Source organism: Amphiura filiformis, chromosome 15, assembly GCF_039555335.1.
Source record: "Amphiura filiformis chromosome 15, Afil_fr2py, whole genome shotgun sequence".
NCBI classification, from domain to species: domain Eukaryota; kingdom Metazoa; phylum Echinodermata; class Ophiuroidea; order Amphilepidida; family Amphiuridae; genus Amphiura; species Amphiura filiformis.
Window position 1 is genome coordinate 41843856 of NC_092642.1, and position 24741 is coordinate 41868596.

At 35.6% G+C, this 24741-nt stretch overlaps 1 protein-coding gene across 2 annotated transcripts in view; it reads left to right on the forward strand.

Moving 5' to 3' along the window:
* LOC140171654 (ATP-dependent clpX-like chaperone, mitochondrial) overlaps positions 1–24741 on the forward strand; it is a 42180-nt gene that overhangs the window by 12413 nt on the left and 5026 nt on the right. For both annotated transcript variants that reach the window (XM_072194947.1, XM_072194946.1), the window contains exons 4-8: positions 8069–8202; positions 11757–11922; positions 12880–13062; positions 16261–16425; positions 18583–18839. In XM_072194947.1, coding sequence (XP_072051048.1) covers positions 8069–8202; positions 11757–11922; positions 12880–13062; positions 16261–16425; positions 18583–18839 — 905 coding nt within the window. The remainder of the gene's footprint in view (positions 1–8068; positions 8203–11756; positions 11923–12879; positions 13063–16260; positions 16426–18582; positions 18840–24741) is intronic.

A 24741-nucleotide genomic window follows, 5' to 3' on the forward strand; every position in this document is an offset into this window, starting at 1 on the left:
ATGTATTTGTTTGTGTATGGGCCTATACACATACAAAGCCGGGTCATCTAAGAATATGTTATCATTTTATATGGAATTAAAGCTTGTAAAATATGCTTATTTTATTATGTAAATTATTATGGACTTATGGAGATAAATTGTCATTTCAGAAAGATTAATATAGGGCCCATAAAAAATGATTAGTCCCTTTAAGACCGTCAAACATAGTGGACCAAAATGACATTATTTATTACATGTATTTAATCCTGATTGCAATTGACCCAGGGGGCTTCTCAGTTCTTGAAATTACCATAAGGGGATGTGTCGCAAACATGGGTAGCATTTTCGGCCTTTTGGTATAATATCAATGACCCCTTTTTTGGGCCAATTTTGGATGGCTCAAGTCATTTTTTCACAATTTTCTCATTTTTTTCTGAAAAATGTCCAAAAATGTGGTTGATTTTAAAGTTGTTATATCAGAATTTTGAAGTTTGGTTATATATTGATGAGTCCAAATTTCTTGAAAAATTGGTATATTGATATTGATAAGTCCACTTTCAAATTCTCAGCGACACACCAAACTTAAGAAGTGACCCAGTTTTTATTATTATTGTTTAGTATTGTTTTCAATCATAACATGTCTCGTACGTATTATTTTGTACCGTACCGTAGCATCATCAGTACCCAATTGCTTCCTCTGTTTAATTAACGTCATAGAATCCTAGCGTGGAATTTTCCACTTCTCTGTTTGTTGACACCTATTAGATACATCTGTAATACAGTCCAAAGTCAAGCGCTCATATGTTGCTATCTAGTCCAAGAGTATGCCTGCAGGATCCACAACATGCTCATCTATCAGAGTGCAGTTCTTTAACCCCAATACAGTTGTACATTTATTGAATGACCTTTGAAAATTTGGGTACAAAAACTCATACTCTGCAACTTGATGTCAAATTTGCATGATGAGTGTTTAATTGATGTTATTGAACCCTGCCATTGGGATGAGGCCATTGTGGTCCATAGTGACTAGTTGGGATCTCAAGCAAACTCATCTGTCAGGACACAGTTCTATATCTCCAATGTATGTACATTGACAGAATGACACTTGAATGTGTTGGGTACCAAAACTCGTGTTCCACAACTCGAGGTCAAGATTTGAGCTTTGCTTGTTTTAGGGGTCATTGTATACTACTGGGGTTGAGATCATATAGATTTTAGTGATGCATGGACTATGCAACCTTTTGAAATTTTCATCGTAATTTTGTTTTCACACACAGTAGAAACTGCCACCCCACCACAATTTTTGTTACAATATTTTTTAGAAATTTGATGATTTTTGGCTGCTTTCGATTGAATATTAAAATGGAAGTTTGCAATAATCATCATTATTCTCTTAATACGCTTTTGTTGTTTTCTATCTCTTGTGAAAAGAAATTACATAAGAAAAAAAATTCTTTGTTTTTCAAAATTAATCAACACCTTAATGAAAATATCTTTTGGGTAAAGTTTGTCTGTAGACTTGCAAAGTAATTAGGGGCTGATCAAAATTTATACCTGGGGGATTGGAAAATTGAAAAAATTCAACAAAAAATAATGCCATCCCCTACTCATCCACTGACAGATTCAGCAGGGTTGTCATGAACTGAGGAGTATAACAATAAACAAACTTACTTGATAAACCATTATACAAAAGAAAGTGACCTACTCCAACAAAACCTGGAACAAGTCACCAGACATGTTTTTGAGTACGTATAGACTTCTGAAGATGAGATTCCCCATAAGAAAATTCAAATTTTGACATTCTTAATTTCATGGTATATGACTGTGGGCCTAAAGCAGACTTTCAAATTCTTGAAAGTGCTTATTAAAAAGAGGTTTATTTTTAAATCAATAAATTAAGAGTTGAACTATGATAATCCCAATTCAATCCTGTGTAAATCAGACTTCTAATTGGCCCATTTCTCACAATAGCAATTAAGTTTGGTATCATTTTAAAGCTATTCGCTACTTTCAAGGTTCTGCAATTATGCACTAAATTGGCAGCATACATGAATGGGAATGGAACCAGTCATATAACATTCTGTGTAAGGTTTGCCATCATGTCTTCCTTTCATGTATGCTGCCAGTTTGAGGCTCTCCTAGTGCATAATGGCGGATAGCAAGTAGCGAATATTGTCTGATGCTTACATTTATGGTCATTTTCACGGTAAAGGGTGTAACTTTGGATTTTTAACATTTTGATCCGTAGTTTTCTAATAAAGCCACAGAATTCCATGATTTTTGGCCACATAAGTCATCTAGTTAGCAGCTACCTTGGGTAGCATAATCATCTTCGGGAGTTACTGCGTTCAGTTTTAGCAGGCTTAAATGTACCTAATATTGCCATTTTGAAAAACTGTAAAAAACAGTAACATTTTTGTAAAACCCTGTGTTTTCTTCAGTTAGTTCATGGATAATTTTTCTTATCCTGAAAGTACGGTCATATGTTCAGTAAACACTGCCACATTAGATTTAATTGTGAACAGCCCTGTATTTTTGAGAACCGGACTTCGATATTTGTCGTTTCGGAGGCTTCATTTTCCGTTAACAATTAACAAACTTTGTGGGTATAGCTTTGGTTCATAATTCTTGGTTATTTCTTCACTTCTTCTTGATTCATAACAGTTGATATCTTAACTTGAAATGGGTAACAAAAATTAGTTGATTTGCAAGCTTTTAAAATTTTTATAAAATCTTGACTTCAAAGAGCCGATTTTCCGTTAACTTTTTGAAGCCTCCGAAACAAACTGTTCAGCAAGCTTGGGCAAATATAAATAAAAGAGCTCATCCAATCTATTTATCAAAATGTAGCAAAGTAGATCCTCAAGTCACTTGTTTTTAAATCATGGAGATATATATCACCGTTTGAAAATGGGACCCAATACAAACTTTCCGTTAACAATTGAAGCCTCCGAAACAAATGAAGCCTCCGAAACAACAGTAAACTTAATTATCATCTATGCATATCTAAATTGGTATGTTCCATATTGATATCTGCATTGTAATTGTTGCATGATATGTGCAGAATGTCATAAATTTAAAAAAAAATTGATATTATGGTTAATGCTTGAAAAATATACTGATATCCAAGAAAGCCCGTTTCGGAGGCTTCACATGCAAATAACACCATACTTAACAAATGGGTGAAAAAATTATCATGTTATAAATCTGCAATATCTGCCGCATAGAATCATTGATTCAATACACACAAGAAAATAACAGCTTAGATGATCCCAACAGTGTTGTTTTCAAAAAACTACTTCTGCCATGTTTAACCATTGTAAACATGAAGCCTCCGAAAAAAAAAAAATGACTTGCTGTGATAATTTAATTTTTGTCACAACTGAAATTCAATACTTAGAAGCAAAGCATGAAAATTGGTAATTGTGATATTTTTTATCTATTTTTTCATGTCAACTTGTAGTAGTTAGCCAAATATTTTACTTTTATGATCACCTGTGTTGTTAACTGAAGCCTCCGAAACACAAATCGCTTGAATTGCCAATTCTAAAAAATAACTCCAATTTCTGTGAAACTTGGCTGGGAGGTTCCTTTCATCAAGTAGTATTTGTACATGAAGTTAGACATTTAAATTATTTTAGGAACCCAATTAAAACTTAAAAAATATGTTTAAGGTTGGGAAATTTCCATTGCAAATGACCCTTGATGTTAAAAATTTTCAAAATTGCAATTACAAACATAGCAAAACATGGTATAAAATTTAACTTATATCTGTTGACTTACTTTGGAATGGGATTTCACATGTATTCCAGCTTTCATGTCATAATTTTCTGAGCTTATGTAAAATACATTTTTTCTTAGATTTTAACCAAAATGTTATGGAAATGTCAAATTTTTATCAGAAATCAAAAGGTTTAAGCCTTGAAACACTATTTTACTGGAATTTAAGTTGCTTCTATGCATGATTACAGTAAACAGAAACATATTTAAGTGGTTTGAAATTTTGACCCTAAAAATCAAAAGTTACACCCTTTACCGTGAAAATGACCTTATATTAAAATCTTATAAATAATGTCAAAATGGTAACTTGTTCCTGGTTTTGTCAGAGTGGGTCACATTATTTAATATAAAAATATTAAATTAAGAAGTATAGGTCACCACGGTCATCGCTGTGCTTTGTTTTCAACGGCTCCTGACCGGAAGAGACGTAGCTCCGGGGTCGCCTATACAAACATTATTTATTTGCCATTCCCTTAGGGAACAAACCAAAAGATCGATGACGTCCTATAAACAAAACTAGTTTCGTTTAGGGGGGAGGGGGTAAAAATACTCGATTACGTTTGTACAAAAACATCGGTCTGAAGAATGTGTCTTATTATTATGATGTCAAAATTTTCAACATTTCATTATTACGTTTCTGACAGGGAGGGAGGGGGTCGGCTGAGAAACGAAACTAGTTACGTTTATAGGACGTCATGGATCTTTTGGTTTGTTCCCTTACGATCATGACTTGTTGTGACTGTAGACTTCGTAATGTGACCTACAATGTATATGAGTGATGCTAATGCAGCGATGTAGGCACTGCATACTTGAGATGTTTGTATGGTCAAAATATAATGTTACATTAATGTTAAACATACACCTACAGCATACATTCATGGTACAAGTTCAAGAACATACTGTGAAGTAGGCCATGGACAGCTCTGCTATACATGAACATGCCAACACTGTGAAATGGGATAGCCTTAGTTCCTACTCTCTCAATAACATACATGTAGGGGGCCTACTTGTAGAACCCAGGGGTTTACGTGGATGGGTATGACTATGTGTGTGGTTGAGTTCTGGTGCATTTTCAGGCATTTTGGTATACCTTTGGACTTGCAATTGGTCATGTTTTTTGAGGTGGGACCCAATTGTGTCACATCTTACAATTTGTCAAAAATCAACTCATTTTTTGTATTTCTGATTATATTTCAAAAAGTTTTCACCCAAACTAGTAAAAGTATACATTTTTAGAAAGCATATATTGTCATGATTGCAAATCTGTAAAGTTTGAATGGATATACAGGGTGTACCAAAAAATATACAGGGTGATTCCATTGAAAAATACCGAAAAATTAAATTTCTTTACCGCTCCAATATTTCTACAAAGTATATTAAATTGGAAAATGAACTTGATATTTGGAATGTACACAGTTAGTCCTTTCATTAAATGTATAGTTTGCACTATATTTGTTAAGCCCATTGTGTTATACAGGGTATGAAAAAAAGTTGTAAATTAATTTTTTTAATTTATGTAAAATTTCCCTAAGTGCCATTAAATTTGGAAGATATATTCAAAATATTTTACAGAATTGCTATAATATCAAATTTAAATATCCAATTCCTATATAGGATGTTCCAAAAATCAATATTAAGTGAATAATTAGTAACAAAGGTACATGTACAATACATGTACAATTAGCCTACATCAATAAACTATTTAACAATAACCAGAGATCAATATGGCATCAGATTAAATCCTTTGACTGTAATAATCACCTTTTAGAAGATTTATTTCATATTTCAAAGATAAAACAATATTGAAATTTATTTCATATGCATGCATGCAAAATTAAAGCCCATTGTGTTGTATGACCCACATTCCACTGCATTAATTAAAAGCTTGTTAAATCCTTAATTACTAAGTTCATTAAGATTAACTAGCAATTATAGTTATAGAATATTAAAAAATCAGATTAACATTATGCAAAATGCATTTTTACTTCTACTAGGCAACAAAGTGCATAAATTTTATTAATGAACATCAACTTCCCATTGGAATTACACAGAGCTCCTCCGCTTCCGGCTCCTCCACTTCCGGCACCATCCCTGACTAATTAACTTAATTAAGCTGTTGTAATTAATTAATACATTTGTTTAATTGTATTTGTTATTAATTCATTAGATTAATAATTTATCTTCAAAATAAGACCAAAACCATTTGTTCATGATGAATTTTAGCAAAAATATAGGAATAAGTAGACAAAATGATGTAGCAAAATGTGACAGCACCACCTTTTTTAGGGTCCCAGTATAAAAAACATGACCAATTATCAAAAAACTGGTTTAGAGATTTTTCAAGATTGTTTCCAAAACTCTAGAAAAAGTACAGATTTTAATTGTGTTGAAGGAGGTTCCCTCACCTTGCACCACTGGAGTCCTGGGTCCAAGCCCCAGCCATGCCCAAGGACGGTATGTGCACTTTGTTTATCCTGATCCATGTTGTTCGCTCTTGCAGGTTTTCTCCAGGATCTCTGATTTCCTCCTGCTTTCAAAATCAGTGATTTTTTGTTTGGTTATCAAAAACTTCCTTACAATGAAATTTGGGGAGCTGGGCAGATAATTGGTGGATGTTACAATCTTATGTACATGTAGGCTTGCACCGGGTTTGCAACCAGCCTAGTAAATGCAATCCGATTCTAATAAATCACCAGTGGCAGCAAAATTACAGCGCTTTGAAACATAATGCTATATAAATCCCAAATTTATTATTTATTATTAGGCCTACGTATGTATCCCCCTCCCAGAGAAATTATATTTGAGGAAAAGTTCTGAGATGGTGAAATTTTTTGTAATTGAGCAAACATGAAACACATCACAGTTTTTGTAGCTACACCTTTTTTGTTAGGTTCCAGACTTGCTAGACAGGGCCCACAATGAAACATCTCAAGTATGATTATGAAAAATGGAATACATTCTAGAGGCGTAATGAAAACCCACTTGTGTTAATTTTCAAATTTGCTGACAGCTCTTGTGGCTTCAGATTTGCTTCATCTGTTGATAGCCCACATATTAACTTACATAAAGCTTGAATGTTATTTATCCCAACAACTGAAACTGAACCATCAAGTAGGTGTTTTGTTTCCCATAGCCACATCAGGGAAGCTATGGTTTACGAAGATGTGATTGCAATCAAAAGGGCACGAGAGCATCAAATGAACTTCCTTTTTTGGCCTTCAGACATCAGAGATCCTGGAAAGAAAATACTTTCCAGGATCTGTGCGTACTTGTAGTACTGCAATTGACCTACGTGAATTGCAAATTTTACATTCCTACCTGGTCCCTGTAATATTGACACCTCATTATGTAAGTTTACTTCTTATGTAACTTCTCTCCACTCTGTTCACACCTGAGATAAATATACCATTCAGTCTCAGGTTCACACCCCTGCAAATTTTTCAAATGTAGTGGATAAAATTGTTTATTAGACAACCATTTGAGTGATATTGATAAAGAGGGGTGCTAACCTCTGGGGTGCTAATTAGATCAAGTGATAATAAATGCCTTTGGTGCTGCTCATTAAGCCATGCTTCAAATAATCATTTAATGATGAAAGATTTGTTTAGTTGTAAGGAAACAAACCAGAAGTTAAATGATGTCCTATTTAAACGAAAGCTGACCCCTTCCATCCATAACTAGAAAGTAAGTGTGAAATGTTACAAATTCCAACTTGAAAGGTCAACTTACATGTATAAAGGATGTTTTGACCAGTTTTTACAAACGTAATTATACCTTGTGACCCCTGATGAATAAAGGATAAATGAAAGGACTTTTGTTTATAGGAAATCATCGAACTTTTGGTTTGTTCCCTAAATGATGCAGTGCAGTAAAAGTTGAATTTCATGTATGTATCTTTGAGCATATCGTCAGCCTACTACAATAATTGCCTAAGTCATTTTTTTGTAATTTTGAGAACAAAGTACAAAATATGGCTCAAACATGCATAAAAGACATATTTACTCACCAATCTTACAAGAACACATGATAATGAGTCAAATTAAAAGAATAATCAGAAAAAATTAAAGGGAATAATTAATCAGAAATAATTTGGGTGATTCTGTAACTGATACATGCTTGTATACTTTGTTCTCAAAATGACAAAAAATGGCTTAGGCAATTATTGTAGTAGGGTAACGATATGGTTGTGTGGGATGCAGGGGTGTGCACACGTACATATATCTCACTATTGTGGACCCACCAGTAATATGCTGTTGTTCCCAATTCCTAGTAATTGAGTGAAATATTTGATTCACTTAATCCGATACAGGTTCAACTCGGTTTGCCAAGTGTGGAAAATGTCATCATTTCTTCACCGTCACAGCTGACCCTGAAACCAAAGCGGAAGATTGTGTGCATCATATGACACAGCTAGACAACCAGCCGCTGCCACCACCTAAGAAGGTAAAGTTACCATGAGAGTGCCCAGTCCTTAGGAGGAATACTTTCAAGGAAACATCCTATGTATATGTACCTCAACTTTCAGGATCTGTCACTAAATTTCTCTAGGCACAATGGAAAAGAGAGAATAAAAATATGTATGGGGAAGTTACTACTAATACATTAATTGAATACCTGATTGGAAGAAGGGCCCAACTCCATCAAAACTGTTTTGAGTAGGCCCTATATTAAGAAAAAACTTAATATTATTTTAGAAAAGTTTTATAGACAGAATGTTTTCATCTTCAGAGGATCTTGAATGTACATGAACATACATTATTTATACAATAGTTCATTATTACATACAATGTGAAATGATATATGATGTTTCTATGGCAACGGTCTTAATATGAGCCTGAGTTGGGCCCTTCTTCCACTAATATACTGCAAGTACTACTTCCGGGTGTTATAAATAGCTACATAAATTTGTTGATTATTATCTATTAATTGAACAAGTAGAAGTATGTATATGTTTACAAGAAAGTTTACTGCAGTGAAAAGCAGATTTCTTGGATAAACAAAACTCAATATTTGTGGAAGAAAGGCCCAACTCCATGGATTTGGGCCTTTCTTCCATGAAAACCATGATTAAATGTACTCGGAAGCCTATTTAGAGAGTGAATTTGGGCCCTTCTTTCACACACAAGGAAGAACAGTCTGCTGGCAATAAAATACTGGGTCTAACTCATTTTTGTAAAAAAGTGGAGTTGGGCCCTTCTTCCACTTAGGTATTCATTGATAAGTGTAAATTTTATGTATGCACACGACCCAATTTCTTAGACAAAGTGGAAGTTTATTGATGAATTTGAACGAAAAAAATTACAAAATGAGTAGGAAAAGTACTGAAATATATTAGGCCAAATAAAAAAATTAACATGTTTCACGTCCCCTCCCGCTTCCTTTTTTGAGGTTTCTTCAATTTTATTTTTATTTTTGAAATTCAGTTATAACTTTTCAAAAAATATGTCTAGGAAGTAGAGATGCTTTCTATAGCCTTGCTAATTTACAAGAAACACTTTTAAACGGTTTTGTGATAGTTCGAGGGAGCCTATCTCTCAGAACAACAAATAAAAAGAGGCCTCCTCCTTTTTCCAGGCATCATTGAATATGCTAAAACAGCTCCAATTATGGGTTTTACACTGATTTTGCGATAAAAAATAAAAAGCCCCCTCTTCCTCCTTTTTTTCAAAAACCCGGACGTGAAACATGTTTTTTTATTTTACTTGGCCTTATTTAAATTAGGTTAATGCACACTGCCATGCATTGTAGGAATGCCAGTCACACCTATTTCCATATGTAAACATGGAATTTTTAGTTGAGCATTAATCTTAATGTTCACTCTTTTTTTTGTTGGCGCTCAGCACAGCTACTCCGAAAATAAAAACGCATGAAATTGTTCTCTTTTTATATAGGTCTATGACTGTAAAAAAACTCAAAATCGCGAATTTAAAAAGCAAGTAAAATAGTTGTAAATGGGCAAAGCGCAAAAATTTACACACACAAAATTTTCCACTTTGATTATACAATACAATGATGGCTCATTCCTGGACATAGGTTACTTACATAATAAAGGTTACCTGCAAGTCATATGAACTACTTGCACTTGCTGTGACCCACATTCCCAGGGATGCATGCCGGGGATGCATGCCAGTAGCCAGTAACTTTGCTGTCCGGCTGGTAGAATTATATAAGTACCTGCCCGACTGCTGGTGGGGGTATTCAACTATAATTTTTATTGGGGTGTGTGGCGCTGAAAACTGTTTTCTGGCAAAATGAGGGTTTCTGAACAAAACTTTGTAAGACATGTGTATTTTTAGACTAGTCACAGAACTAAATTAGACCCGACTGCAGGGTTAAGAAATTCAAAATATTTCCAAATTTGAGCTAAAGAGCTGAATTTTAGGAGTTTTTCTCATAGTAAACCTAAAGAACTGGAGTATGGTTCCATGTGGGTCTTCAGAACTGACAGGACAGCCTGATAAAATGACCCTTGACTTCCTGCCGCACATACCCGTAACTACCTTTACATACATGTATATTATGAGTGCCCTCTCCCCACCCCCAGGCCAGACTGGGTGTATAAAATATAATGGTGGGTGACTGAATCTATAATGCAAAATAATTAAATCTATGTCTCAAAACCGAATTTTCCCCAGAAGTTGATATATCACCAATGATATGACAGATCTCAGAAAATGTGGTTAAAAAAATTACATTTGTGATGAAAGAAAATTTAAAAGAAAACTGACGAAGCCAGAAATCATTAGGAATTTACCTAAATTTCAGTACAATGATATGTGTTCATTTCCCCACATGACAGATAGAATTAATTCACTGTCGCTCAGATTAGCTTTATTCTCCCTTTCATACCAGGAAGAGAAACTACTGTAACAGTTGTGTAATTTTCGCGCTTGTAATTTTTTTGCGCTTTTGACAATTTTGAACTACTTTACTTGTTCTTCAATTCACAATTTTTGACTTTTTGTATTTCGATGTTTAAAATTTTTTATTTTCGATGTAGCTGTGTTTAGTGCAAACAGCGTGAAAATAAATGTTCTGCAAAAATTTGCACTCTTACAGTTTAGGTTAAATATTAGGAACCACAACATTATATTCAGCCAATCAAAGTCTGGAGTGTTCCTGTAGGTTAGCCCACATCCTTCCAAATTCTGAAAAACAAGAAATAGGACATTCATTGGTACGCACTGAATGATTGAACCCAATTCCAGGACGCAATTTTTCAATGTGAAATAGCTTGACCAGACCATGCAATAAAGTTGATTTATATTATATACAATGCCCAAATATTTATCTCTGTGAGTTTGAACTTCTGTTTGTTTTCACTATTATTATTAAAAACGATCTTTCGCTTGGTGTTGCCTGCATGCAACCAGCCAGAGATATATGTGATGCGATCAGGCAAAATCAGCCGGAACTCGGAAATATTGATTTTGAGATATAACCAAACAAAGGAAATATTTCCTTTTGTTTCCTTTTGTTTTGGAATCTCTTTAATTGCTCATATCTTTGCAACTGGTTGTTCAATTTCATTGGGGTTTTCTGCAAAATCCAGCTCTGTAAATTATGCTTTTGCTATCCTGTAAGAAACTTTGAATTGAATATTTCCGAGTTCCGACTGATTTTGCTTGATCGCATTACATATATTGCAAGTAAATTAGGGGCTGTGCAATAATTTTGAGCCCTGGTGGGAGGGTAAAATTGGGTGGGCAAGAAATTTTTTGGCAAGCCGAAAAGGAGGCAAGTAATTTCTGGTAAGCCGAAAGAGGGAGGGGGCAAACAATGGTTCTTGGGGTGCCTTTTAAATAAAATGCTCTAAAAGGGCAAAATGAACCGAAAACTTTTTAGAGGCATGGTAGATGTGACAAAAAGGTCAAAATTCAACATGGAAAAGGTCTGAATTTTATAAATGTTGGTGGATCTGAGGTTTAGCATCTTTGTTTTGGAGACACAAATTATTATTAATGCATTTTCTTCTTTAAATCCTTTTTTTTTTTCAGATCTTTGAATTTTTGAATAAATTTGTGGTAGGCCAAGAGGAAGCCAAGAAAGTACTGTGCGTGGCAGTCTACAATCATTACAAACGGATAAATAACAACATTCCACCCACATTATCAAGTGCCAATAAGAACCTAGCAGCTGAAATCGGTCCAAATGGATCCAAAGGTAGGTCATGGTATTATTTTTTTGTTATTTTTAAGAAAGAAAAAAAGAAGAGACAAATAGAAATTACCATCTTTTACTCTCATCATGATTACATTTATGCACATATTCTTAAAATGCATACTGACATATTTGTCTCTTTGTCTCAAAGGTCAAATGCAAAACCTCATTATGTAAAAGTGGGCCCCAATTACAAAACCTGATATGTAACGATTTTGCAATTTTGTGCGAGACGCAAATACTGTTAAAAATTAACAGGATTTACATAGAAATGGTGTTTGTTATTTGGTTATTTACAGACACTTAAGCAGTTTACTGTTAAAAGGGAAGCACCAGAAGGTGTGTTGGTACATTTTCTTTAAGGTGACACACAAAAGTAGAATTTGAGCAAAATTTTTGAGAAGTTTTGTAATTGGAGCCCACTTTGGGGCCCACTTTTTACATATGAGGTTTTGCATTTGACCTTTGGAATTGCATATGAGGTTTATATATATATATATGAGGTTTTACATTTGACCTTTGGAATTGCATATGAGGTTTTTTTTCTGCCAAACGACATCATGTTTATTACATATTTCAAGACTAGTATATCTGCATGGAAGGACTGGGAATAAAAATGATATAATTCAATAAAAGAAACAAATCACTAAACTGCACTGGGCTGTGTCCATGTCACTTTTAGCAAAACCAAGCATTCACACCTGAAACCACTGAAGTGATGCATTCTTATCATGAAGAATTTGTTTCAGGAAATATGTAATTTATTGATTTCATGATTATTTTCACATAATTGTGTTTCTGTAGGCACACCTGGTAGCGATACACTGTTACTAAATCATAATAGTTTAGAACAATTTTATGAGTTTTTTTTTAATAAAGGACATTTTATTAACTTTATTACACAGAAAATGAACCTACAATTTTATAAATTTCTTGAATTTTTCTCGTTTTTATCTGCAGATGGCAGTCCGTCTTTAAATCAGGTCAACCCATTATCAATTTTTCACCAGCATGTTGGGCCAGAAGCGCCCTCTCCTGACATCGGCTCATCAGAGCCACGAGGCAGCCAGTTGCTGGAATCTCATACTCAAGAACTAAAATTGGACAAGAGCAATATACTTCTGTTGGGGCCGACAGGATCAGGTAAATATCATTGGGCTGTACCATTTGAAATCCATACCCCCCCCTGTGGGGAAGACATGACCTTTATCTCCCACACAGGGAGTGTGAATTTCAAATGGGGTTACCTGAATGGATGGCTCCATTTGAAATCTATACCCCCTATGTGGGAGATTAAGGTCATGTCTTCCATAGGGTTGTGGAATTCAACTGGAATAGCCCATTGTGGGATTTACTTATAACCTGTGTGTGTGCATAATTTGTAAGAGAGTTTGTGTTGCTTTTCACCTTGAACTGGAATATAATCGCTGTTGGGCAGGAAAAACTCCTATGGCCACTGAACATGTTTAAAGCAAAACCTCCTATGTAACCTCTTGGCAGTTTTATTTTAAACATGTTCAAGGGCCACAAGAACATAGGAGGTTTTTCCTGCCCAATCCCGGGTTTCTTTACTGGAAGACCGTTTGCACTGGAATTCCTTCCCACAAAGTAACAGGTGTATTGCATAATAATAGATACAGATTTGGGGGAGGGAGTAAAGTCTTATTCAGATTTCATTTGACAGCTTAACCATCGCGTATACATCAAGCGTGTGCATTGGACCTTGTGCAAATAATACGAGCTGGACGGCTAGCAGTACGCTTAATTTGTAAAAGGGAATCTGAATAAGACTTTAATCCATCTCCTTTGTTATTGGTAAGTATTGTATTTGTGGGAAGGAATTTTGGGCAAATTGACTTCCAGAGTATAAACTGTGGATTTTAGTATACACACTTATACATGTGGACATACAAGGTCACCCCAAAGATATTTTGCAAAAGCTGTCATACCTTGTATAGGCTGAGAATGCTAAAGCATAGTGCTAGCTCAATTCGTGGACTGCTGCGCCCCTCGATTAGTGCAGCAAGTTTTGGGGCTGAGAGAGTTGGAGTACTTCCGACGATATTAGATGGCACTAAGCCAGGGCTAGGGTCAAAGTCTTTTGTCTGGTCTATGGTTTGTGTGTGAAATGTCAGGTATTTAGGCCAAAAAAACTGTTTGATTGGTGTAACATAAAAACAAATTAAGGTTGATAGGTAGGGATTTTACCTTTAAAGCTGTAAATTGCACTTGATAAAAGGCCTTGGAACTTTTTTCTTTTTTAAATTTAATTCATTTATGTTTAACTTCTTTTTTTTTTTTTTTAAGTCAGGGTCGGGCCTATTTATAGGGTTGGTTGGGTTAAAACAAACAATTTTGTTTTAGACCTGAGTGCTCTCACAAGCAGTCTAAAGTTGAAAAATGTGGATGTTTTTTATGAAACTTAACAATCTAGCTGGGGACATTTGTGGAACTGAGAACCACACAGGTTCACTATTTGCAATGAGCTGCATATAACCTATAACTACATTTGAGAGATTGTCCTGTATTAGCGATATTACAACCAGGTGGTTTTTTTTTCAGTTCAGTTCAGTTTTATTTCATCAAATTCTTCTTGATGGGCTATTTGTCAAAAAAATTGTACATAATTTATGTTAGACCCTCCCTCGGGTCCATGTAAAACGACTGGTAATGTAGATTATATAACATTAAATAAACCCGATACATGGACCCTTCCAATCTGTAGGCAAATTGACTTCCAGCTCCCAGCATTTCGTGGGAATTCACTTTTACATCCTGGGTCAGACGAGTTTTCTATATATATCACGTCCGTGGTCTCACTGTCTTGCCGTTTGTGTAAGACTTGTGTAATCGGCTACTCAGCCTGACCAATCAATGTAGAGCTCAGCAAGCAAGGCGATATTTGAAATGAGTTTTCATAACCAACGCGCGCGCAAAATGACAATAGAACTGGGTCATGCATGTTATGTGCCTACCATATTTGAATTAACAATGGGGCGGGGCTATCATAATTGACGCCACAGTCACGTTACATAGCTTGATAATTATTTGGAAGTCAGTTTACTATCAAAGCAGAACAGTCTCGGATTAGGAGAGCTATTATAAAAAAATAAACAAGTTGGTTTGTAGATTAATTGAGTTTTCGTCGACGCACAGTGCTCCAGGAGCACTATAACTTTGTTGCCATTAGTTAGGGCTTAGTGGTGTGTTGGTTTTAAATCTTTAAAGTGAAGGAGAAGGTGGTTTTAGCTCTAATTAATAATAAATAATAATAAATAATAAAAATAATAATTATTTACCCAGAAATGGGACAGTCTAAATTTATGTAAAAGGTCTCCGGTTAGGTAATCAGAAAAAATTCAATGGTCCAGGAATCCCTGTTTTGCATCGAATAGGTGTGTGTGGGTGTGCATAAGGACAAAAGGCTATTTTCACTCGCTTCTCCAACCGAAACTGTCTGTGTTGTCTTCTTGAGCAATGGACTAGAAACAATGTGAACATTCATTTGAGGCCTTTAAGCAGAATGATACAAAGTGTACAGGGCTATACACCTTTGTTTCAGTGAATAGGTGTGTAGGTGTGCTTAAAAACAAAAGGCTATTCTCACTCGCTCCTCCAACCGCAAAACGTCTGTGTTTTCTTCATGAGCAATGGACTAGAAACAATGTGAACATTCATTTGAGGCCAATAAACAGAGAATACAAAGTGTACAGGGCTATACACCTTTGTTTCAGATGGACATTTTATAATTGGAAAAACCAGGGAAAGACCATACATGTACATACAACACACTAAAAAATAATAATTTTTATACTGTCATCTAGTCGACTGGACTTCCTGTTTATGAGTAGGAGAAATTTGCACATCAAATCCTGAATGACTAGATTATAGTACAAATATTATTATTGTTTATTACCAGGAAGAATGATAATATTCACAAACAATAAAAGATTATTTATATATATACATATATAGCATTTTTCAAAAACTAGTACCTGCATACTTGCTCAACAAGCATTATATGCAACTTTTATTACCAAATAATTTAATAGCCCTTCCATTTTACATGTAAAGTCTATGGAGATGAAAATTAATGATGGCTGAAATGGGCATATATAACATTTATTTTAGGTACTTATAATTTTTATGGGTATTAAAAATTTTTTTAAAGTGCATACAATTTTGCAACCAAAATCATACATATGCTACTTGAGCAAGTTTGAATATAATTAAATACTTAGTAGCCAAAACAAAAATGTCCTTTACCTTAGTGGTATACAGTTGCTGTCAAGTATTGTATATTATTTGTGTCAAAAGCATTTTTTTTGTTTCACCACACAGGGAAGACGCTTCTTGCCCAGACCATAGCTCAGTGCCTGGATGTTCCATTTGCTATGTGTGATTGTACATCTATAACCCAGGCTGGATATGTGGGAGAAGATATCGATTCTGTCATCGCCAAATTGCTGGCAAATGCCAATTACGATGTGAACAGAGCCCAGAAAGGTAACTATACATGTATTGTAGGATCTCTTAGACCCCGTACACACTACCAAAACACTTCTTTCGGCGAAGATAATAAATTTTGATGAGTTAATTATGCATGCATACACACTGCACTCAATTAAGATATAATCGTGTGCACACTTGTAGAAAACTGACGAAGATCAAAATAAGCGTGTTTGCGTTATTAAGCGCAATATATACACAATTAAGTCTCAAGCGCTACATAAAAAAACACTGTATAAAAATAACAACAGAACAATAAATTTAAAATGTTACAATCAATCAATCAATCTTTATTTCATTCAAAAATGCAACAATACAATAACAGCAAAACATACACATTTGAATGAGGAGATGCTCAGAAGGCCAAAAAGGCCTGAACAAACACCCCCTTAACCTTAGCCTAAGTTTCTTAATTTATCTAATAAAATAAAATTACATACATACAAACACCCCCCACCATCTTTCATACATTAATGTAGAACTAAGCAGGAAAAAAAAGATGAATAAAGAACATGCAGAATATAAGTGTAAGACAAATTAAGATTTCATAACATGCTTACTTGCTTGCTTATTTCGGGTGGTTTTCCCGAACCATGACAGCTCTCCATATCCTCCTGTCCTGTATCGCCGTTCCCAGGTCAGATGCTTCCAGTCCGGTGTCTTGCTTGAGTACATCTACATATGTAAGTGGAGTGGTCTACCAGGGTTTCTTGTTCCATGTTTGGGTGCCCAGTTTATCAGGTTGGCGACAGGTTCACACTTGCTCCTGAAGCAGTGGCCAGCGAAGCGTGTTCTCCTTTCTCTGATCTTCTCTGAGAGCCTTGGGAGGTCTCCATACAACTCTTTGTTGCTTATGTGCTGTTTCCAATGAATGTTGTACACTGCCCGAAGCATACGGGTGTAACAGCCGTCCAGCTCTTTAGATAGTTTGGGAGTTATGGTCCAGGCTTCACATCCGTGCGTTAACACAGACTCCACTGTTGCACTGAAGACCCTCAGTTTGAAATTCTTTGGTAGAGCAGACTTCCAGATCTTACTTAGGCTGTTGCATGCTCTCCAAGCAGCTGCCTTGCGTGTTTTGACATCATACTCTGTGCTAGCCATCCATGCTCCGAGGTATTTGAAGTCTTTCACTTCGTCTAGCTTTGTACCATTATTTGTGCTGATGTTAACTTGCTGATCTTGGTTAAAGGACATGAACTTTGTCTTGGTGGCATTCATCTTTAATCCAACTCTTCCGACTGATGCTACTACCCTTTGCAGCAGTTCCTGAGCTTGTTTTATTTCTTCTGACAGTAGGGCGATGTCATCAGCGAAGTCCAGGTCGGTTACCACTTCTGGCCCAACTCGTCTGCTCTTTCTCCTTTCAAGCTGGAATCCTAGTGCTTCTTCCTTGCCATCTATAACATACTCATAACATACTCATGTATATCGCACAAGAAAGCTGACATTCTGTGAATAAGTGATTATAGTATAGAGATCAGTTAATTTTAAGCGATTTTTTTTTTAAGAGGAGAAAAAAAAAAAACAATTAAGTAACCCAAACTAAGAGGTTTGGGTTACTAAGATTACAGGCATGATGATCAAAGTAGATAAGTGGACCACACCAAAGAGAACAAAAGCTTGTTCTCCACATTAAATCCTGACATTTGAAGCAACAGTTATTTTTTTTCCTTACTTCAACGGAGTGTGCATACACTGAATTGCTTAGTTGAAATAAGCTATTTTAATCTTTGTCGAAGTATGGGATGTTTCAAAGTAAGAGATGTACACATACACTATACTCTCTGATTATTTAATCAGGCATGAGATTTTTCAGCTGATCAGCTGAATTCAGCTTCTTTTTTTTTTTGTCTTTTTTGGCAATTTCACACCAAATTTCAGCTTTTTTTGTTCTACTTCAGCTTTTTTCAAGCAAAGCCACTCTCATGCCTGTTTAATCTTAGTTTACGCTTTACTGATGAAAGAGGTGAGGCTAGTATAAGGTCTTGGACTAAATCAAAGCAAAAATAAAGTGGAAATTGCAAATAACCATGGAACTCAATTTGGGGTCACCATCCAAGGGATTTGTCATTACGTTTAGCCCCAGCTAATTGATGCCCTGGAAAGTTTCATTTGTTCCAAAAAAATGATAGATCTATATTTCATTTGCAGGTATTGTGTTCCTAGATGAAGTCGACAAACTTGGCTGCATCCCAGGTGTGCACCAACTCCGAGATGTTGGCGGAGAAGGTGTCCAACAAGGTCTACTCAAGCTTCTAGAAGGTACCTCTGTGCATATCCAAGATAAAGCTACTCGGAGCAGAATGAAAGGGGACAATGCCACCGTAGACACCACCAATGTCTTGTTTGTGGCCTCGGGTGCTTTCACAGGGTTAGAGAGGATTGTGGGGAAGAGAAAACAGGAGAAGGTATGAAAGAGTATCTTGTAGTTGTTTGTTATTGTTGTTGTTGTTGCATCTCTTGAACACAGGGTGGATAGTGGGCCGTAGTCTCTGGCCCGTTAGTCCGATGGAGCTAAAACTTTCAGCCTCAGTCACCCCAAATTGAGTCAATTTGAAGAGGGACAGTTTTAAACTTAATTTATTTGGTTGATTTGACCTGGAATAACCCTCTAGTAGTTTATTACACAATGTCAGAACATTTAAACAGGAAGCCCGGCTTGGCCAGTTCGCCACAGAAGAACTGACTTACGCCTGTTGCTTTGACAGAACAGAATTAACATGGATACATTTTAACCTTGACTAATTCCTTAAGGAACTTGAACCAAAAGCGGGGCTTCATCTTTAAGGTCTCTATATATTAAAGGGCAGTTCTATTACAAAAACAAGTTTATCTGTATTCGAAGAGAATAATTATTACATTACAAGTTGACACTCGTTGCAATTTTTTTATGCATATTTCTCCTGAAAAAGGAGAAATTATGTGGGTAAAGTTCAGCCTCGTCGTGTTCTTCCCCGTTTGAAGCGTCACGTGATCTTCCCCCGTTTGGCTGATGGCGTAAGTAAATGAAGCGGACACTATATCATGCTCTCATCATGCAATCACAATCATTTTGACAAGTTTGACATTAGCAACAATGAGTTGTACTATTATTTACCATAACAATGCTGCATAACAATATGCAGACTATTGTTCACATTTGGGGAACAAAGCGTCACACAGTATTGTTACTATGCGTTTGCTTTGTAATATTTCATCCAACTGAAGCTATAATAACTATAACATTGCAATATCGCACAGGGAAATCAGATACATGAGTCTGTGGACTTAACATGGTTTATATGCTAGTCTCAGATTGATCACGCTGAAATTCTAAGCTCAAATTATTTTTTTATTTTTTAGCCCAAATATTTCTCATGATATTGATATACATATGAATTGTAATATCACAATTTACTAATATATATCTCTTCAGTGAAGTGAACAACAACAGTATACGTTCTGTGCATTGAGAATGTTTATAGTCCCTTCTCGCAGAGCAGACACAGTCATTTCATGACGTCAATTTTTTTCTAGGTCAAATCTGTCTTGTTCGAATTAGCAACTCATCGCTTTTGGTTTTTGCGGAATATCGATTTTAAACGTCTTATTTTCTCAAAAAAAGAGTCATATTCATTGTCTTCATAATATTACCTTGCCAATGATATGATGTTGTCCGAGCAATATACCTGACCTTAAAAGAAATACAAAACACATCACTAGCCCTCATCTATCCACCATGTCACTCACTAACTGAAACCCCACTGAGATATTCACTAACACATTCAGCATAAACATTTGTAATGAATGTGATCATCATCATCATCATCAGTCGGCTGTGAAGCAGTCAGTCACATGCTTCCTCCAATAAGATCTGTCCAGAGCTGTATTTCTGATCTCAGCTGGGGAAAGAGTAATGACCCCACTTGTGTTAATGAATTAACCCACTGGGTGGCTTAATCACTCAAATCATCAAACAATTTGAAGTTGTCATTTGAAACACCTGCAACATATAAAAATGATTGCATCATAACATTCTTCTCTAAGCTATAATGTATAAATGTATTTAAGTGTTAACTACTAGCTTGCACCTGGCTGAGGTTTTATATGGTCATGATGATGTATAATGAGTAACTGTTATTTCAGTTGAAATCCATACAGCCTTTATGACTGAATAAGGGGAGACACATTCATCCACGCCCAAATTTGAGATTTCTTGATACTTATGAACACTAAGATATATTCTTTCAGTCACTTGAAACTGATAAAATACAACTTCCTAATATTTTATCCCATATTTGCTTGATTTATTTCACTCCTTTCAACTCTTAAAAATCACATGGCAGAAGACAGCTTAGTAAATTGACAGGAAATAACAAGTCTAAAAACCCCAACATAATTAGATTTACGGTTCCAGAGATATGGCAATTTTAGTGTTGCTCAGAACAATAAAATACAAAGGAAGTTGAAAACTATTATTGGCTATATCTCAAAATTAATATTCCCGACATCTGACTCATTTTGCTTGATCACATCTCATGGCATTACTGTAAGGTCATTTTGTAGAATTCTTAAAGGTACTTGGTACAGAATGCATACTGAAGTGATTAACCTTTCACATGTTTTGCCATGATCCATGTACTGGGGGATGTCCCGAGGGCTGTTCAGGAATGACCAGTCACTCATTACATGTTGCAAAGATCATCAAATTGCAAAGATCATCAAATAGGCTGCTAAAACATTGTGAAAGTTAATCCTGTCGCATATATATCAAAGGTCAAATGTCACACGATCTGGTCCATGGGGGCCAAAGGCGGCAAATTTAAAACTGAGATAAAGGTAAAAATATGCAGTAAAACAACAATAAAATACATAAGAAAATAGACACCAAAAAACTTAATAACTTAAGAACCAAGTATGCTAGACCTTTGGTGTTTTCAGTAAATGATAACCTATTGTATGTATAATCTATACTATTAAAGAGGAACTTGCCGATAATCGATACTTTGAAGAGGAACTGATCGATTCATCGGTATCATCTCGGAGATTATAGATAAATTATAAATTAATAAATAGATAAATAAATAAGTTCTAGCATTTCCAGATGAATGGTAAATGCATAGATAGATAGATAAATTAATAAATACAAATAATTATTTGGATTTATTCGGTAGATCAACCAATGGTGGCCCGCTTATTTACGGTCCGTTGCTGCGTTGCTATCGCGGATTACGCACAGGTCGTGGCAACTTTCGACGCGCTAATGGTAACAAAACTTCCAGTTTCATCTACGGAAAATATCACATCTCTTAGACGGAACTAACAAATTAATGGCTGAGACAAAGGTGGTTTTAAGTTACGTATTTTGAAAATAAATGGTCCAAGTGATCTAATAATTTTGAAAGTGATATATAGATAGATAGATAAATTAATAAATACAAATAATTATTTGGATTTATTCGGTAGATCAACCAATGGTGGCCCGCTTATTTACGGTCCGTTGCTGCGTTGCTATACGCGGATTACGCACAGGTCGTGGCAACTTCCCGACGCGCTAATGGTAACAAAACTTCCAGTTTCATCTACGGAAAATATCACATCTCTTAGACGGAACTAACAAATCAATGGCTGAGACAAAGGTGGTTTTAAGTTACGTATTTTGAAAATAAATGGTCCAAGTGATCTAATAATTTTGAAAGTGATATTAGTTTATCCGCTCGTGGTGACTTTCGACGGAGAGTGGGCATTATGCGGCATGGTAACATAGCGGCTATAATAGTAAATCAACTGCATTCGTTTATGCAAATTATGACTTTCGGAAACTTCTTTTGTGATGACTTTCCAAGATTTTAAATTCAAGGTAGGCCTAGGCATATATACGGTATTGGAAAGTAATTTGAGTTTATTCGTTTGTCATGTTGTGATGAATTTCGATGGGGAGTGTGGGACATCATCCAGATTATAGCATGGTATAAAACCGCAACCGCTAAATATCCGTGGCGTAGATTTCTTTTTTTTTTTTTTTGAGGGATGAAAACATTTCTTGAAGTAGGCATATTAATAGTGAATCCGGCATCTTTGGGCAACATTAACAATGGCGTAGATTTCTCTTGACATGGCATGGGGGATGGGTCCGTTTAAATCAATTTCTTGCAATAGGCCTACAGTGAAGCCAGCATCTTGGCGACAGAATAATTTATGGCAAGCTAATTAGGCCTACTGGTGAATTATTTTGTGCAAAAGTGGAACAAATTCGCACGAAGGCATAAAAATTGGCACTTTTAGTTTGGCCAAAAATGAGGTTAATTTTGTCAGAAACCCACATCTATTATACATGTGTGAACTTGGGGTGATTATACGGACCATTGACCTTATCAAAACATTGGGGGGGGGGGGGGGGTTATCCCCACCCAAACCCCGGAATTTACGCTATGTAACTCAACCTTCTTGAAACCCAATGTTGCTATAGGCCTACTTGATGAAACAGAAACACATAAAAAAAAAGAACGAACGAAAGAAATAAAGGAACCCACATACATGCGTCAACATGGAGGTGATTCAGTAGATCATGCCCCTTATCGAAATATTGAGGAATTTATTACTCATCCCGGGATTTATGCCTATGTAAAGAAAGAAGAAGGAAGGAAGGAAAAAAGGAAGGAAAGAGGGAAGGAAAGAGGGAAAGAAGGTCGCTGACAAGAAGAGAGCGGAAGAGCGACGGGGAGGGAAAGAGAGAAAGAAAGAAAGAAAGAAAAAGAAACAACGGGAAAGCAAGAAAGAGAAAGGGAGAGAGAAACGAAAACAAAGAAGAAATAGACAGAAAGAAAGAAAGAAAGAAGAGAGAGAGAGAGAGAAAGAAAGTGAACAAGCAAGAAACAGAAAGAGAAATGGAACAGAAAGAGAGAAACTGAAAGAAAAAAGGGAAAGACAAAGAAAAAATAAGAAAAAAGGGAAGGAAAGAGGGAAAGAAAGAAAGAAAGAAAGAAAGAAAGAAAGAGGGAAAGAAAGAAAGAAAGATAGAAAGAAAGGGAAAGAAAGAAAGAAAGAAAGAAAGAAAGAAAGAAAGAAAGAAAGAAAGAAAGAAAGAAAGAAAGAAAGAAAGAAAGAAAGAAAGAAAGAAAGAAAGAAAGAAAGAAAGAAAGAAAGAAAGAAAGAAAGAAAGAAAGAAAGAAAGAAAGAAAGAAAGAAAGAAAGAAAGAAAGAAAGAAAGTGAGGGAAAGCAAGAAAGAAAGGGAGGGAAAGCAAGAAAGAAAGGGAGGGAAAGCAAGAAAGAAAGGGAGGGAAAGCAAGAAAGAAAGGAAGGGAAAGCAAGAAAGAAAGAACGGGAAAGCAAGAAAGAAAGAACGGGAAAGTAAGAAAGAAAGAACGCTGTGGTTTGCAAAGTAGAGGCAACAAAAAGGGAGGGAAAGAAAGAAAGAAAGGGAGGGAAAGCAAGAAAGAAAGAACGGGAAAGCAAGAAAGAAAGAACGGGAAAGCAAGAAAGAAAGAACGGGAAAGCAAGAAAGAAAGAACGGAAAAGTAAGAAAGAAAGAACGTCGTTTGCAAAGTAGAGGCAACAAATGGTAGGCCTACCACATCACTAACCGCGTAATAATTGAGCTGTTAAAAGCGATACCAATTGACATGATTACCATTTCCATCGTTTATACTAACCGATCCCGTTTACTAACCGCTCCCATTTACTCATCTAGCGGGGGCCCGCGCGAAGCGCGGGTACCCGCTAGTGTAATATTAATTAATTAACTCAATTGTCAAAAATGCCTCCTTTGGCCCTCATGTCACAAATAAAGCATATACTCTGAAAATAAGTTTGGAGGTGAGTTCCTTGAGGTAAAATCCAACAGTAGATTTGAGTTATAAGCTGTTAGCTGAATACTTCATGACTTTAATACTGTTTATTACCATTATTCATCATATCATATGTTCATTACATAGTGACACATATGAACACCCTGCACTAGGATCCACAACATGCTCATCTATCATGGCACATTTCTTTTACCCCAATACATTTGAACATTGTAATAGTATATGTTTTGATTTATATGATTTTTGGTAAATGAAACGGAAACTGAACATTCATTGACTGACCTTTAAAAATTTGGGTACAAAAACTCCATACTCTGTAGTTTGAGGTCAAATTTTATCAAAATGTGAGATATATACGATTTTACAACATTTTAATATTTTGACAATAACTTCCAACATTATACTTATAAAAGACACTTGAATTGCCGAACATTAATGGCGAGTTCATAATCTATGCCCAATACAATTAACCTATGCAATGTTTTCCAGGTGTTAATTTCTTGATAAATTTGCTATTGCTAT